This window comes from Cyprinodon variegatus, unplaced genomic scaffold (genome assembly GCF_000732505.1).
Source record: "Cyprinodon variegatus isolate N-32 unplaced genomic scaffold, C_variegatus-1.0 Scaffold398, whole genome shotgun sequence".
In the NCBI taxonomy this organism is placed as follows: domain Eukaryota; kingdom Metazoa; phylum Chordata; class Actinopteri; order Cyprinodontiformes; family Cyprinodontidae; genus Cyprinodon; species Cyprinodon variegatus.
Genome location: NW_015150851.1, coordinates 5,750 through 18,649, shown reverse-complemented (window position 1 = coordinate 18,649; position 12,900 = coordinate 5,750). Strand labels below are relative to the sequence as shown.

At 36.7% G+C, this 12,900-nt stretch overlaps 1 protein-coding gene across 2 annotated transcripts in view; it reads right to left on the bottom strand.

Annotated features, from left to right (window-relative positions):
* Positions 1 to 1,211: 1,211 nt before the first annotated feature.
* Positions 1,212 to 12,900, bottom strand: part of LOC107092869 (ran GTPase-activating protein 1-like) — a 13,489-nt gene continuing 1,800 nt past the window's right edge. Inside the window, exons 4-16 of one of the 2 annotated variants that reach the window (XM_015387557.1) lie at positions 11,773 to 11,832; positions 11,171 to 11,350; positions 10,951 to 11,085; positions 7,015 to 7,173; positions 6,806 to 6,919; positions 6,626 to 6,725; positions 6,456 to 6,540; positions 6,181 to 6,337; positions 5,522 to 5,596; positions 5,067 to 5,169; positions 4,006 to 4,094; positions 3,710 to 3,831; positions 1,212 to 1,490 (exon numbers count right to left, since the gene is read on the bottom strand). In XM_015387557.1, coding sequence (XP_015243043.1) covers positions 1,406 to 1,490; positions 3,710 to 3,831; positions 4,006 to 4,094; positions 5,067 to 5,169; positions 5,522 to 5,596; positions 6,181 to 6,337; positions 6,456 to 6,540; positions 6,626 to 6,725; positions 6,806 to 6,919; positions 7,015 to 7,173; positions 10,951 to 11,085; positions 11,171 to 11,350; positions 11,773 to 11,832 — 1,464 coding nt within the window. In that variant the 3' untranslated portion in view covers positions 1,212 to 1,405. The remainder of the gene's footprint in view (positions 1,491 to 3,709; positions 3,832 to 4,005; positions 4,095 to 5,066; positions 5,170 to 5,521; positions 5,597 to 6,180; positions 6,338 to 6,455; positions 6,541 to 6,625; positions 6,726 to 6,805; positions 6,920 to 7,014; positions 7,174 to 10,950; positions 11,086 to 11,170; positions 11,351 to 11,772; positions 11,833 to 12,900) is intronic. The other variant, XM_015387555.1, reaches the window with a different exon arrangement.

Below are 12,900 nucleotides of genomic sequence, written 5' to 3'. Positions count from 1 at the left end.
TTACTTTCATATTTTATTTATCCCCCCCAAAAAATTTTCAAATTAGATTTTTGTAATTTTTTCCCCCAAATTTGTTTTTAAAACTGAGGTTTATAAATAGCTTCCTTTTCACATTGTGTTTTACTGTAACTCTTTTCAAAACTTTCTTTTGATTTAGAAGCTTATTTTATTTAATTATTTTATCTTTTTCAATTTTCCTTTTACAAGACATGTTCGTTGTTGCAATAATAATGGAGCAAATTTCACTTCATACAATTTGAGCCAAAATAGTCACTTGTGGAAAAAAAAAAAAGACAATCTGATTCAAGTTTGTTTTAATTTTCTATATATTTAAGAGAATATTCAGTGTAAATGAACAACCCAGTTTCCTTTCATACAAAACAGTAAATAACAGTTTAATTTTCTTCCCATATCTTGACAAATGTGTGGATCTAGGAGGTAAAAATGCAGCATTAAGTCATAACATCGTGGGTCTTCTCAGAGTGATGCCGATAAATGAACAGATCCCTCTGATTTAGCCGGATGTTTATCGCTGCAGGATCATTATGGGACCAATTCTGCTTCCTATGGCAAATATTCCTTTTTAAACCTACAGTTAATGTGTTATTAGACGTTAGCGATCTATGTGCTAGTAGCAGAAACAGCCGTCTATTATTGGGGCTCTATAGATCTAGTTGTGAAGGTTTTTTTTTTGTCCTAGTCACCAATTAGAGGTCTGCTCAGCCAAGAAAATGCTCATATTGGCTAACTGGCTAATTCTGCTCAGGTGACACAAAACAAAGGTGTGAAACGGTAAATATTGGCCCGACTGGCTTTTTAGTCTAGGAAGTCCTGTTTATCCTTCAAATAGATACTCATGTTTCCTTCCAGAAGTTTCTTCTTCATTTGTGGGTAATATATCAGGAGGTTATGAAGATAAAATTTATTTATTTATTTTTTTGCTTGTCTCAATTATGTGCGAGTTTTTGTTCAGGAGGTGTGAATACTTTAGTAAAGGACTTTATATTGAAGCGAAATCACGTCATCTGATTATAGCAAAACATTGTTTTGTTTTAAACTTTGTGCCATTAAATGTTTTGATGACAATAAAACTTCTGTTTTCTTTAGTGGCTTTGTTTGCCTTTCTATGTGTTGCACTTCTAGTTACAATGTGGCCGTTTTAACATCAATTTGCAGCTTAATATTATTTTTTTTTGTTTGTTTGTTTTTTTTTTTTTTTAGAAATGTATACATCACAATCAAAAGTAGAAAAATATAGATTACAGCATTATGGACAGTCACATTTATAAAATATACACATCTGGAGGTATACATCAAGTGGCTCTGTTCAAGTGGACAGTTTCCCTGTTGGTTTAAAACGTAGAAAAATAAAGATCAGTGTGTTTCTGATGCTGGCTTCAGTTGGTTAGTGGTGGTTGGGCTTTTTCTTCTCCAGAGCAGAGCTCAGTCTCTCTTTGGCGCTGCTGAAAGACTTCAGAGCGTCACAGTTTCTGCATTAAAAAACAAAGAAACAAAACTGTTAGAAACAATGTCTCCTTCTCTAAATCCTTCTTTGATACAGGAAAATGGAGAGACATAAAGGTACGTTCACACCGAACACAAAACGTGCAAAAGTTTCACCAGGTTCATCTGCGTTTTCTCACCTAGAGTGAAAGGCTCCTACACCATGGAGTCTGCCGCCCATTGATTTCCCCCTCATCATGACGAACATGGATTTATAAAGCTACTGGCAGCGTTTTTAACTTTAGATCCCTGTCACACCATGCCGATTTAGCCAGTATATGCCTGACGTCCCAGAATCTCCTAAAACGCTGGCATACGCTGAACTTTCTATGGATTTTTTCGAATTTTGGGCGTATACATAGCATATTCAGAACAAGCCCGGAGCTTATGTCCAACGACAGCCTAACTTATTTATAACGCACGGCAGAGTAATGCCCATGAAATTATGCACAAGCCAGTGTCCTGGTCTGCATAAAAATACTTCTTTGATCAGGGTATTAATCTAGCTGCTGTTTGCAGGCCGGCAAATAATAAAAACAAAAAAAAAACGCATGTCAATCATCAGATAACTGACATGGAACTGATGGCCCAGGTATGAGCAGACGCTGTGTCGTCGTTTTTGCTAGATTTCCTGTATGTCAGGCATACGCTGGTCTAAATGGTCACGGTGTGACAGGGGTGAAGGTAGCCTGGACAACAATGGTGCGGTGCTTAACCCCCGCCTGCCTTAACGGGTAGCCTGGTGCTGGACAGTCCTGTTCGCTGTGAACATACCTGTAGGGTCAACTAAACAATTCCGCTGGTCATAAAACTGCTTAATTATTAAGAGAAATTTGTTCCATTATTGTTGCAGCAAAGGAATTCTATTTTTATTTTTTTGAAAACCATAAAAAAAAATGCAATCCAGAAATAAAACTTTAAAAAACATTTGAATATAAAAAGAGAAAGGGGTTTTCAGACCAACACTGACGTTTTCTCAGATTTTATTTTATGTTTTTCTGTTCTTTTTTTTTTTTTTAGATTTTATATTTTCAAATTAGTTTTCCTATGAATTGCATTCCTATTAAATCACATTTCACATTCTCTTTACTTCCAGCCCAATCCAAATGCTCTTCACTAAAACATCCAGCAGAACAGAAATGCATCTTTGTGCCTCAATACAGAGGAAAGTTCACCACAGCAGTGAGGAGAATGTGAAAAACATTTTGAGAGGAATACAACTTCTAAACAGAATCTGAAAAAAATAAATACATTTAATTTAAAATTTTTACAATTCTTATTAAAAAACTAAAGCAACTACATACATGGAAAAACAACAAAATGCCTAAAGCATAAACTGTAATTGCTCTAATAATCTAACTGGATTATATTCTGATATAATGGAAGCTCTACTCTGACCTAGCCTGCCTTATAATAAAACTAACAAAGATTAAAAATAGACCAGGCTGGAACACATACGTGTCTAAATACCACAGTGAAACCCCCCAAAGCTACTACTTCTTTGGCTCTAGCAGGTAAACCTGGCCGGGCACTACCTCATACGTATAAATTTGTCGTATAAACGAGTCAAATAACAGAATTATCCTACTGTTGACTAATGTTAAATATAAAGCAGTAAAATACTCACCTGTACTGTGGAGACATTGGTATGGTTATAATTTGAATGGCTAGGAGTCGCTTTTTATTGTACTTTTATTCTTTTGTCGTCTTCTATGCGTTTTGGACTTTTAGTCTGAAATAAAATCTATCATAAAATAAATAATTCTCAGTTTTTTTCAAAATGAAAAAATGCACTAAATAAAACTAAGAAAACAGAAAAGTTTCCACAACTGTCTTTGATCAAAATGTTTTTTTTAAGTTTCATTTCTGTTTGCATTTCATTGGAAACTTTTTTTTGGGCCTGCCTGAATGAACCGTAGGGACATCAGTGTAGAAGATAAAGTTTCCTTATTAACTTGTTTATATTTGTAATTCTTCTTTTTTTAATTTTAAAACAGACAAACATAAAAAAAAAAGTTAACTTTGAGTTTAATCCCTCAGGATCAGATTCCAAACAAACAGCTGCTCTGAGAGCGACTTGTTCAGAACTAAGAATGATGCATTTGCTGATCAGAAAAGGGTGGGTTTTCTCATTTATCTACACATAACTTACAAGAAGTCTTCTTCCTCAGTTAAAGTGAAGCAAGTTAATAACAGCTTTTCTCACCTGGACAGCATGGTGTAAAGCAGAGAGGCGTGTTCCTGAGTGAAATATTCCTGCTGGACAGCATGTTCCAAACATAACAGCTGACCTGGGACTAGCGGCACCTTCTTTGCTTTGCCTTCTCCCTAAAACAAAAAAATAAAAATTTTATTGTATGAAAGTTTTAAAAAAAACTAAACATTTAAAGAGCTGACCCCATCCCCAAAACTGATTATGCTGCCTAGAATATGCAAGGAATGAACTCAATGGTTTGTATTTCTCCCCATATAATGTGTGCGGGCTGCTCCGCTCCACCTTACCTTCAGGACTCCCATCAGGACCATCAGGGTGGTGAGGAAGCAGGTTGACTGGAGAGCCGAAGCAGAGAGGATCTTCTTCAAAACTTCATCTGTACAACGGTAATGCATGTTTGAAGAAAAACAAACAATCAAATCAATGTCACAGATTTGGAACGACTTCATTCTGAAGTTATTCTTGAACATCAAACCAGACATTTCTAAATGCTTCATAAAAAGATATCAAACAGACCAAACTTCTCCAGTTTCAGGCCAGAATGACCAAATATCCCTCACTAAACGGTTGAAAATGTTATTTTTCTCTCTCTAACATCAGGAGGTTAACTATGAACCCCCACCAAGGAAAACCTCAGGAAAGGATGAGGGTTCTGTGTCCTAGATTATTATAAACCAACATCCAAAACAAAAATGAGATGACACTGAGGACACTGCCAGAAAGTGTCGCCATGCCGATTGAAGTCAAACCTAAAACACGTTGTTGTGTGATTGTTTCTCTTTAAGAAACTGATGAACAAAGTTGATGAAATATTTAAACACAGCAAGTCTTCAAATTGGGGGTGGGAGCTTGATAATAAATGGCTTTTTCAAATATTTAACAGAACCAAGATTCCTAAAAAATGAGTTCCAATAAAGATTTGGCATACAAAGTTTGTTTCTTGGATTTTCCCAACTGCAAAACTTTGATTATAAACAAAACTGTCTTAATTGAAGCTCTGGTTTAAGTCTTTAAGTACAAGTTGCAAATTAGAAACATTTCCAAGAAACAATACTCCAGCATAAAAAGAAAGTATCATAATAGATTTCAATTTCTTAGTAGTGATGTTTGATATTTTTTTGTTTTTATCTTTTATTTTACGGTGCCATCTGTCATTTTTTGGTGTAAATGGGAGCTGTCACTGGTTTAGCTCTGTAGGAATACAGCTGATTACACCTCAGATAAAAGAAGAAGAGTTTAGCAGTTTAAGGTCAGAAAGCCAGGAGAAAAATAAAAGCAATGATTCATCTTTTTATACAGTATATGCAAATGTCTGGTTTGACTTTATGCATCAGAGCAAAACGGTTACCGATCATTTCAAACACAGCAAACTGGGTTTCTGTGTCCTCGCTGTACAGGGAGCCAAGCTTCAAAAAAATGTCTGCTGCCTTATTTGGTTCAGATGCATTCACCTAGAAAGGAGAGGGAAGATATTTAGAAAATGTTTTACTAAAATTCTTAACTGAGGAACAAAACCTGGTAGTTCTGCTAAAGATGCATACAAACGTGGAGGGATTGCTGTAGAGTCAACAACTCAATGCAAGCAAATGTCTACCGTCTCTACATTCTCATGCAGGAGGAAATGAAGGAAGGAATGAGCCACTTTCCCTTAGATACAATGCTTTGAACATTTACTCTGACTGGATGATCTGATTGATCGGTCTGTGTAAAAAGCCTTGAGATGACATGATGTGAATTGGCGCTACAGAAAAACCTGAATTACATCGGAGGACACTTGAAGGAGGTGAAGGAAAACTAACTTGCCTGCTGCTGAAGGTTCATCTTCATACGGCACAAATCTTCTGCTGAGGGGCTGCTGAGGAAAGCCAGGATTTCTGCCTGAGTGTAAAGAAATTAAAACTTTTTAATTATGGAGTCAATTTTGAAAAACCACATGAAAGTTGATATTTTAAAAGAATGCAATATTTGTAGTTTTTAGTTTCAGTTTTATTAGGATCCCCATTAGCTGCCAAATAATTTTTTTTTACAAATTTTGCTTAACTTTTTTTCATTTTATTTTTATTTATTTATTTTTTTTCAGTTCAGATTTAGTATTTTTAAATTGCATTCTTTGCACTTTAAAGATCACATTATCTTATACGTGAAGCCCACCAATAAAAAAAAGTTGCTAACATCAGTGCAGACCAATAGAAATGCGTCTTTGCGACACACTCCAGAGGAAAGCCTGGCCCCAGAAGTTAAGTGAATGTGATCTGAAAAATGCATAGAATTTATAAAACACAATAAAAAAAAACAAACAAAAAAAACAGAAACTTGGGGGAAAAAAAAAATAAAAAATTATGAAAACTTAAAAAAAAAAAAAGTTAAAAAAAATAAAATAAAATAAAATATGAGAACATAAAATCTAGAAATCTATAAAATCTGATTAAACATGAGGACTTTTTTTGGGCGTGTTTCCTTACTTGGCTCTCAGGTTTTTCGGGGCTTCCTTCGTCTGTTGTTCCGTTTTCTTTAACAATCTCGTCACACACGTTGGTCTCATAACATTCATCGCTGGCATCGCTATCGCCTTCATCGCTGTCTTCATCTTCCTCGTCGTCTGGTTCCCCCTCATCCTCACTGCAATGGAATCAGGTAATCATTTTTATTCTTGCCACTCTTGTTAACCATAGAAGCAACAACAACCTAGAGAAGCAGAACATCAGCTCTGCATCCTCAGGATGGACCGACCCGTTACCTGAGGGAAGCCAGCATGTCTCCTTTGTCCATATTGTCCATCATTTCTCGCAAGACCTCACAGCCGTCCTCACCCAAACAGTTGCCTGTCAGAGTCATTAATTCAATTTTAATCTTTTATCTCAAGCTTGATGAAGAAATAAGCGTGGGCTCGGTGGTCGTTAAGCGTACCGTTCAGATTCACTTTCTCCATGTGGGGTTTATCCATGACGGCCTGAGCGACGATGAGAGCGGCTCCCTCTGTGATCTCTCCAAACGACAAGTTGAGCTCCTGAAGGCCAAACGCAAAAGAGTGAAATAACATGACATCCATGACGCCAGAAACAGAAGGTGGAGATGTCACATCGATACCTTTAGGATGGGAAGACCTTCTCTCAAAACCGCAGCGAGGGCGATGGCTCCTTCTGAGCGAACCAGACAGTCGCCAAAGTTGATCACCTGGACGTTTCTAAGGTGCCTCAGCGCCTGCGAGGTCAGCAGGAAAAGAAGGTGTGGCTTAAACATGATGGATAGAAACCGTTGCTTCTTTTGCGGAACGTTCAGAGAGGAGCAGATCTCACCTGCGCCATGGCCAGGGTTCCCCTCTTGGTGAAGGTGTTGTCATTAAAGTTTAGAACCTGAAGCTCTGGGTTGTGACGGATGGCTGAAGCTAAGGCCGTCACCCCGGCATAGTTGATGCCATTCTGAGGCATGTGGATCTCCTCCAGGCTGCCCATAAGCTTAAAAAATAAACACATTTATTAGAAACCAAAGTATAGTTACAAATAATGGCTACACTGGAAAAAATCTCAATCTAAATACCGGTAAGTCATTTTTTCTTAAAATACGTGCATTTTTTTCTTGAATTGAGGTAGTAAGTGAGACACTTTGCCAATGAAACAAGGCAATTCACATTTAAATTAAGACAAAACAACAGTATTGTCTTATTTTTAAGTACGTATTATCTAATTATCTTATTATAAAGGTTAAAAATAGTCATTCCATTGGCAAACAATTTTATTTACCTACTCAAATTAAGAGTAAATTTACTTAATTTAAGACATTTTCACTTATTTCTAAATCGTTTTTGTAGTGTAAACGAAACCAAAACTTATAAATAACCAACTTATTGGTTGAGTTTAAACCAGAGATAGAAGCACAAATAATAAGGATAAGATTTTACATTAGTTTTTTTAACAATTTAAAACCAATGTTTGAAAACATCAGCATCGATTGATCCTCAGATTGACTCTTATAGTTGCTACACATGGGAGTGTTTTTCATGCTAAAATCTCAGACTTTTTCAGATAAACCTGGCAGACAGACTGATGACAATTAGCTCTCAGGATTAGTCGTACTTATTAATAATCTGGGAATTCTCTGATTAAATCTGTTTGTGGAAAAGAGGAATGTTCAGCAGAACCTTTGGAGCAAATGTGGCAAAGCAATGAGTTTCTTTTTTTTTCAAATTTAGCAAAATTCATATTTAATTAATTAAACTAAGGCTGCAACTAACAATTATTTAGCAAATCGATTAATCTGACAAATGAATAATCAGACAAGAAAGCATTCCTTGAAGAATATTTATAACTTAATTAAACCAGGAGAAACAAAAACTTTTCAACTTGAGGAGATCCAGATAGAGAATATTGAAAGACGAAAACATTTTTTTTTATCTTAAATGCTAAATCTTTATATATTAGTTAGAATTTTTATATAATTCCTGCTCTAAGTGGGTCACTCTGTAAGCTACAAGTATGTTTTATAGTCTCTATACTCCTGTTAACCATTAATCGATTACTAAATGAGTTGACGATTATTTTAATAATCGATTAATTTGATAAATTGTTTTCTGCCGTAAATTAGCGATGTGCATTCTGATTAAACATGAGCCTGCCAAACAGCAACAGAGACAATGAGAAACCACAACAACTTCTGTCTGAAATGCTCTGAAATCCGGGATTCTGACCAAACAGATATGATTGCAGCAGCTAATTTAACGGCCTCCTGCACTACCATGTTTGTTTTCGGCTACGTTCAGGCTGTAGGCCTTACTTTTTGGTTAAATACGATTTTTTTGAGTTGCCGTTCACATTTCAAATTATATGCGACTTTTGTGTGAACTTCTGTGTGAACTGCATTTATATAAAGCTAGAGTCCCGCATGCGCAGTAGAGGACGCAATGACGTCACAAACAGCGGGCGTGCTCTGTGTTATGGAATTAAACGTGGATGGTAGTGCTGGAGTGCATCTAGGGACCTTTCCAAACCTTTAACCATCTTGAAAAGTGGTTATAAAAATACTGCTCTCAGCATTATCATCCGCCATGCTGGTTGTTTCTGCGTAGTAAGATGCAGAATAGTGACCTTTGTGGAGCATTATTGGTGTTCAGGTCAGATGAATGCAACCTGGCCGTTCAGAGCCAAGCGTTCACAGAGCCAAGTGGCCCGGGTCGCACTGGGGGGGGGAAAAAAAAAAAAAAAAAAAAAAAAAATCGGATCCGTGTTGTTCAGGCTGCCATGAAAAGATCAGATAGAGGTCGCATGTGGGCAGAAAATCTGATTTGGGTCAATTCAGGCTGCTCTGTGAACGTAGCCGTAGTCTCTTCATAACTCTTCCATTGGGGTGACGGTGGCTTTGGAGGCAGCAGGTTGACCTGCAACCTCTGTGGTTCCTGTTGGATCTTGCCTTACTGGTGTTAAACATAATCAAATATTAACTGACGCTCTACCTGAAGCTTCTTTTAGGAACTGAATAATCCTGTGAATTTAAGCTGAGATATCCCAACCAGCTAACAGCTCCATGCTGCCTGGAAGTCCTTGTTAATCTGATAATCCATCAGACTCCATCAGACTCTGTGATAAAAAAAAAATACTTACCGGGTAATTGATCTACTGTGGCTACAAAACATATTTATCTGACTCTCCATCTCACTCACAAACCGCGGTTAAACTGCTTTTCCGTCCCTCCTTTGCTTGCCATTGTTAACCTTTAAATAACGTTAAGCTCATGGATCTTCAGATGCACGATGACCTTAATGCGGAGGTTTGCTTAGACTTATTGTCTAATGTTGATGTGAAGTTGGCGGAACATAAGGTGGAACCTTGGATGTAAAAGGAGACACAGCTGTGATCCATAAAGGAACCTGCATGGGTTTGGACAGGATTTTATAAAACAGGATTAATTCCCTCCTATATGCAATTTTTGGGTGTTTTCGTATGTAAAATTTTGGTATGGATCCTACACAATGTTTTATAGTCTTAAATTATCATCTTACCAATTGTGATCGGGAAATTTAGATTTCTGTCATTTCATATATTGATTTATAGCCATTTACTCACTATAAAAGTTTCTCAGTCCGTTTCACCTGCAAGGCCACATAATGCCTGAGTGAGGGGTGTTTGTAGACTAGACGTACTTCTTCCCATAGCAAGCGAGATTCTCTATAAAGGTTTATTCATAACATGCAACTGTTTAACCAAAGTGTCTGTAATTTGTTTCGACTCTGACTACTTTAAGTCAGGTGAATGCTGCCCAGAACGGAACTGGGCTGATTACCAAACTACGGAAGAGGATTAGGGCCACTGAAAACACAAAAAAAAGTTAACTGATTTTTAATTCTTATTTTAGTTTAATATGAGTGTAAAGTCAGAATTCTGACTTTAATCTCAGAATTTTGACTTTTTTCTCAGAATTCTGACTTTTTTTTCTCAGAATTCTGACAGCTAACAAACATGTTAGCATCAGGCCATAGCCATGTCTGTTTTAGAGACTAGCTCTCTTGTTTTAATGACCTTCTGCTCCTCTATTAATGAGGGGACCCCTCGGGCACGTAAAAAGTTGCCTAATTCCGTCATTTTCCACCAATGTGTCACTGGCCACCTCAGACAACTCACATCTTTGTCAGTGAAGCTGAGTGCTCCCACATCTCTTCCTTCATGGTGCCCATCTACATTAAGATCCAAAATTCTGAGATTATAGTCAGAATTCTGAAAAAAAAAAAGTCTGAATTCTGAGATTAAAGTCAGAATTCTGAAAAAAAAAGTCTGAGTTCTGAGATTAAAGTTAAAGTTACTTTTTTCCCCCATACTATTCTGAAATAAAATTTAAAAAATCTGTTTTGGTTTTTTTTCCCCAGAGGCCCTAATCCTCTTCCGTACCAAACTGTTCTCTCTTTGCAAGGATAAAACAAAGTCCGGACTGTGAAATCCAATCAATCTCTGTTTATTTAACTGGGGTGAATAGTTGAATACTTTTTTCCCATGACATGATGAAACAGGAAGGTCGTATTAATTGAAACACTGACAAACCGAGGGGTTAACCGAATTCCTGCCAGCCACCTCATTTTTCATAATAATAATGGCATTTATTAACCAGACTACATTACACTACATGACGAGTAAAGGCTAATGCCAGAAGGAGCAAACTTAAATGTATTTGAATCACTCCTGAATTTGAATTATCATTTTAAAAGCACCTAAAGAAAGTAAAATCCTTCCTATAGCAGTACCATCTACCTGGAAGGCCTTAGCCAGGGCAGTGGCTCCATCATTTTCCAGCCGGTTTCTCCCTGCAATGAACACTTTCAGTCTCAGGGGGGATCCAAGGGCTGCTGACTTTTTGTGGCTCTCGATTAGAGCCTCAGCCAGGATCTGGTTGTTTAACACACACACAAAAAATCTGTTTAGATCTTATTTGTCAGCTGCTAAAAAGATGCTGTGCTTGGCTTGAAGTCACCTTTCCTCCTCCTGTTCCCATGCCGCAGTTGTTGAGTCTCAGTTCCCTCAGCATGTGGCAGGACGGACTCTTCAGGAGCTGCTCAATTCCTCTGACGCCATCAGGCCCAAAGGCGTTATCACTGAGGTCCAGCTCAGTCAGCCTGGCACCAGCGCTCATTAACGCACCACTCAAGGACATCTAATAAAAGCATGATCAGAATAATTATAAAGTAAATATCACTTCCATTTATAAGAAGGTATAAGACCCTGTAAAATATTTCAGATGAGATGCTTCTCTTAAATATGCATCTAGTACCTAAGGTCCTCAGTTCTAAAAAAAAAATAAATAAATAAGGAGGTGTGCAGGAACTGAAAACTTCTTTAAATCAACATTGAAAACAGAATCAAATAACTAAGGATCAGTTTGAATGAGAGAGTAAGGAATAAATTCAATAAAAAAAAAAATTCTTATTCTTAAAGCAAAAATGTTTTTATTTTGTTGCCATTTTTCCTCAGATTTCCTGTCAGGTCCTTTGGATCGTCCGGTGTAGGAACCAAACTGTTTAAATAAAATTAAACCTTAAGTGATGGGAAAGTAAAAACAAGGGAAGCTAATCTCACCAGAGCAGTGGGGATTTCAGAGCGCAGCCTTCCTGTGAACATATCACTCCAGTAGCATCTCTGAAACAAAAAAACAATGATTGAATCAACACAAACCGAACGCTGAGGGAGAGGACAGCTGTATGTACAGAGACGTTTAGAGCTTCTGTTTTAATGAAGGAGTTTAAAGCTTGGTCAGAGAAATCAGGACAAAATCTAATCATTTGTTAACAAAATAACCTATTATCAACTGTTGATTTTAGCTGCAACTTTAACCCTTTATCATTTAAATTATTATTTTTGGTACCTTGGATATAAACACTGATATGCAGCAAACCAGGCAAAACAGTGAGATCCTGTGTGATCTGCAATCCTGTAAGGTTCACATCTGTCTTAAATCTGAGGGTAGCTGCTTCATTGACTAACCTAATGTTGCCTTTTTTGTGTGATGTGTTTCTTACTGTAAATTAACTTCTAAGAGAGTTAATAATTTAATAGGCAAATTTAAAAAGTACAAAAAATTAATTCCTGGATCAGCATTAAGGAGCTGATGATAATGTAACAATTTCGATAACACTCTTGACCCGAATTTCATAGACTACCCTATAAATGAAGAAAGAGTGGATTGCAACAAATGTTCCGTTAAATGTTAATCTGGTTTGTCACAAAATCTGTCAAATTGAGAAATTAAATCCTAAAGTTAAAGTCAAGATTCTTTTTAAAACATTGAAGCAAAGTAATGTAATTTTGCACATCTTTGATGCTGCTGCTATTTCTTAAGTATCCATTACTATAAAAATGTCCATAGCTGTATATTGGTTATTTATTCTCCACGTGTACAGTTTTATATTGTTAAAAAACTTTACAGTACATTATTTCATTTGTTTATTTTTAAAGGAACAGTCCGGGCAAATTCAGAATTCAAACTTCTGAAAGTACTTTAAATATAAAGTTATTACATACTGTTCAATAAATGTTAAGTGTTTTTTTTTATTCAGAGTAATTTTCATTGAATGTGCTTTACTGGAGGCATCCATGTTTGTCAAAGAACACTACTGCCACCTACTGGTTTGTGACGTCACGGTGCGGTATCGGCTGTTGATCAAGTCCCAGTGCTGTATCTGGTGTTTGTCACAACGCGCTATTATC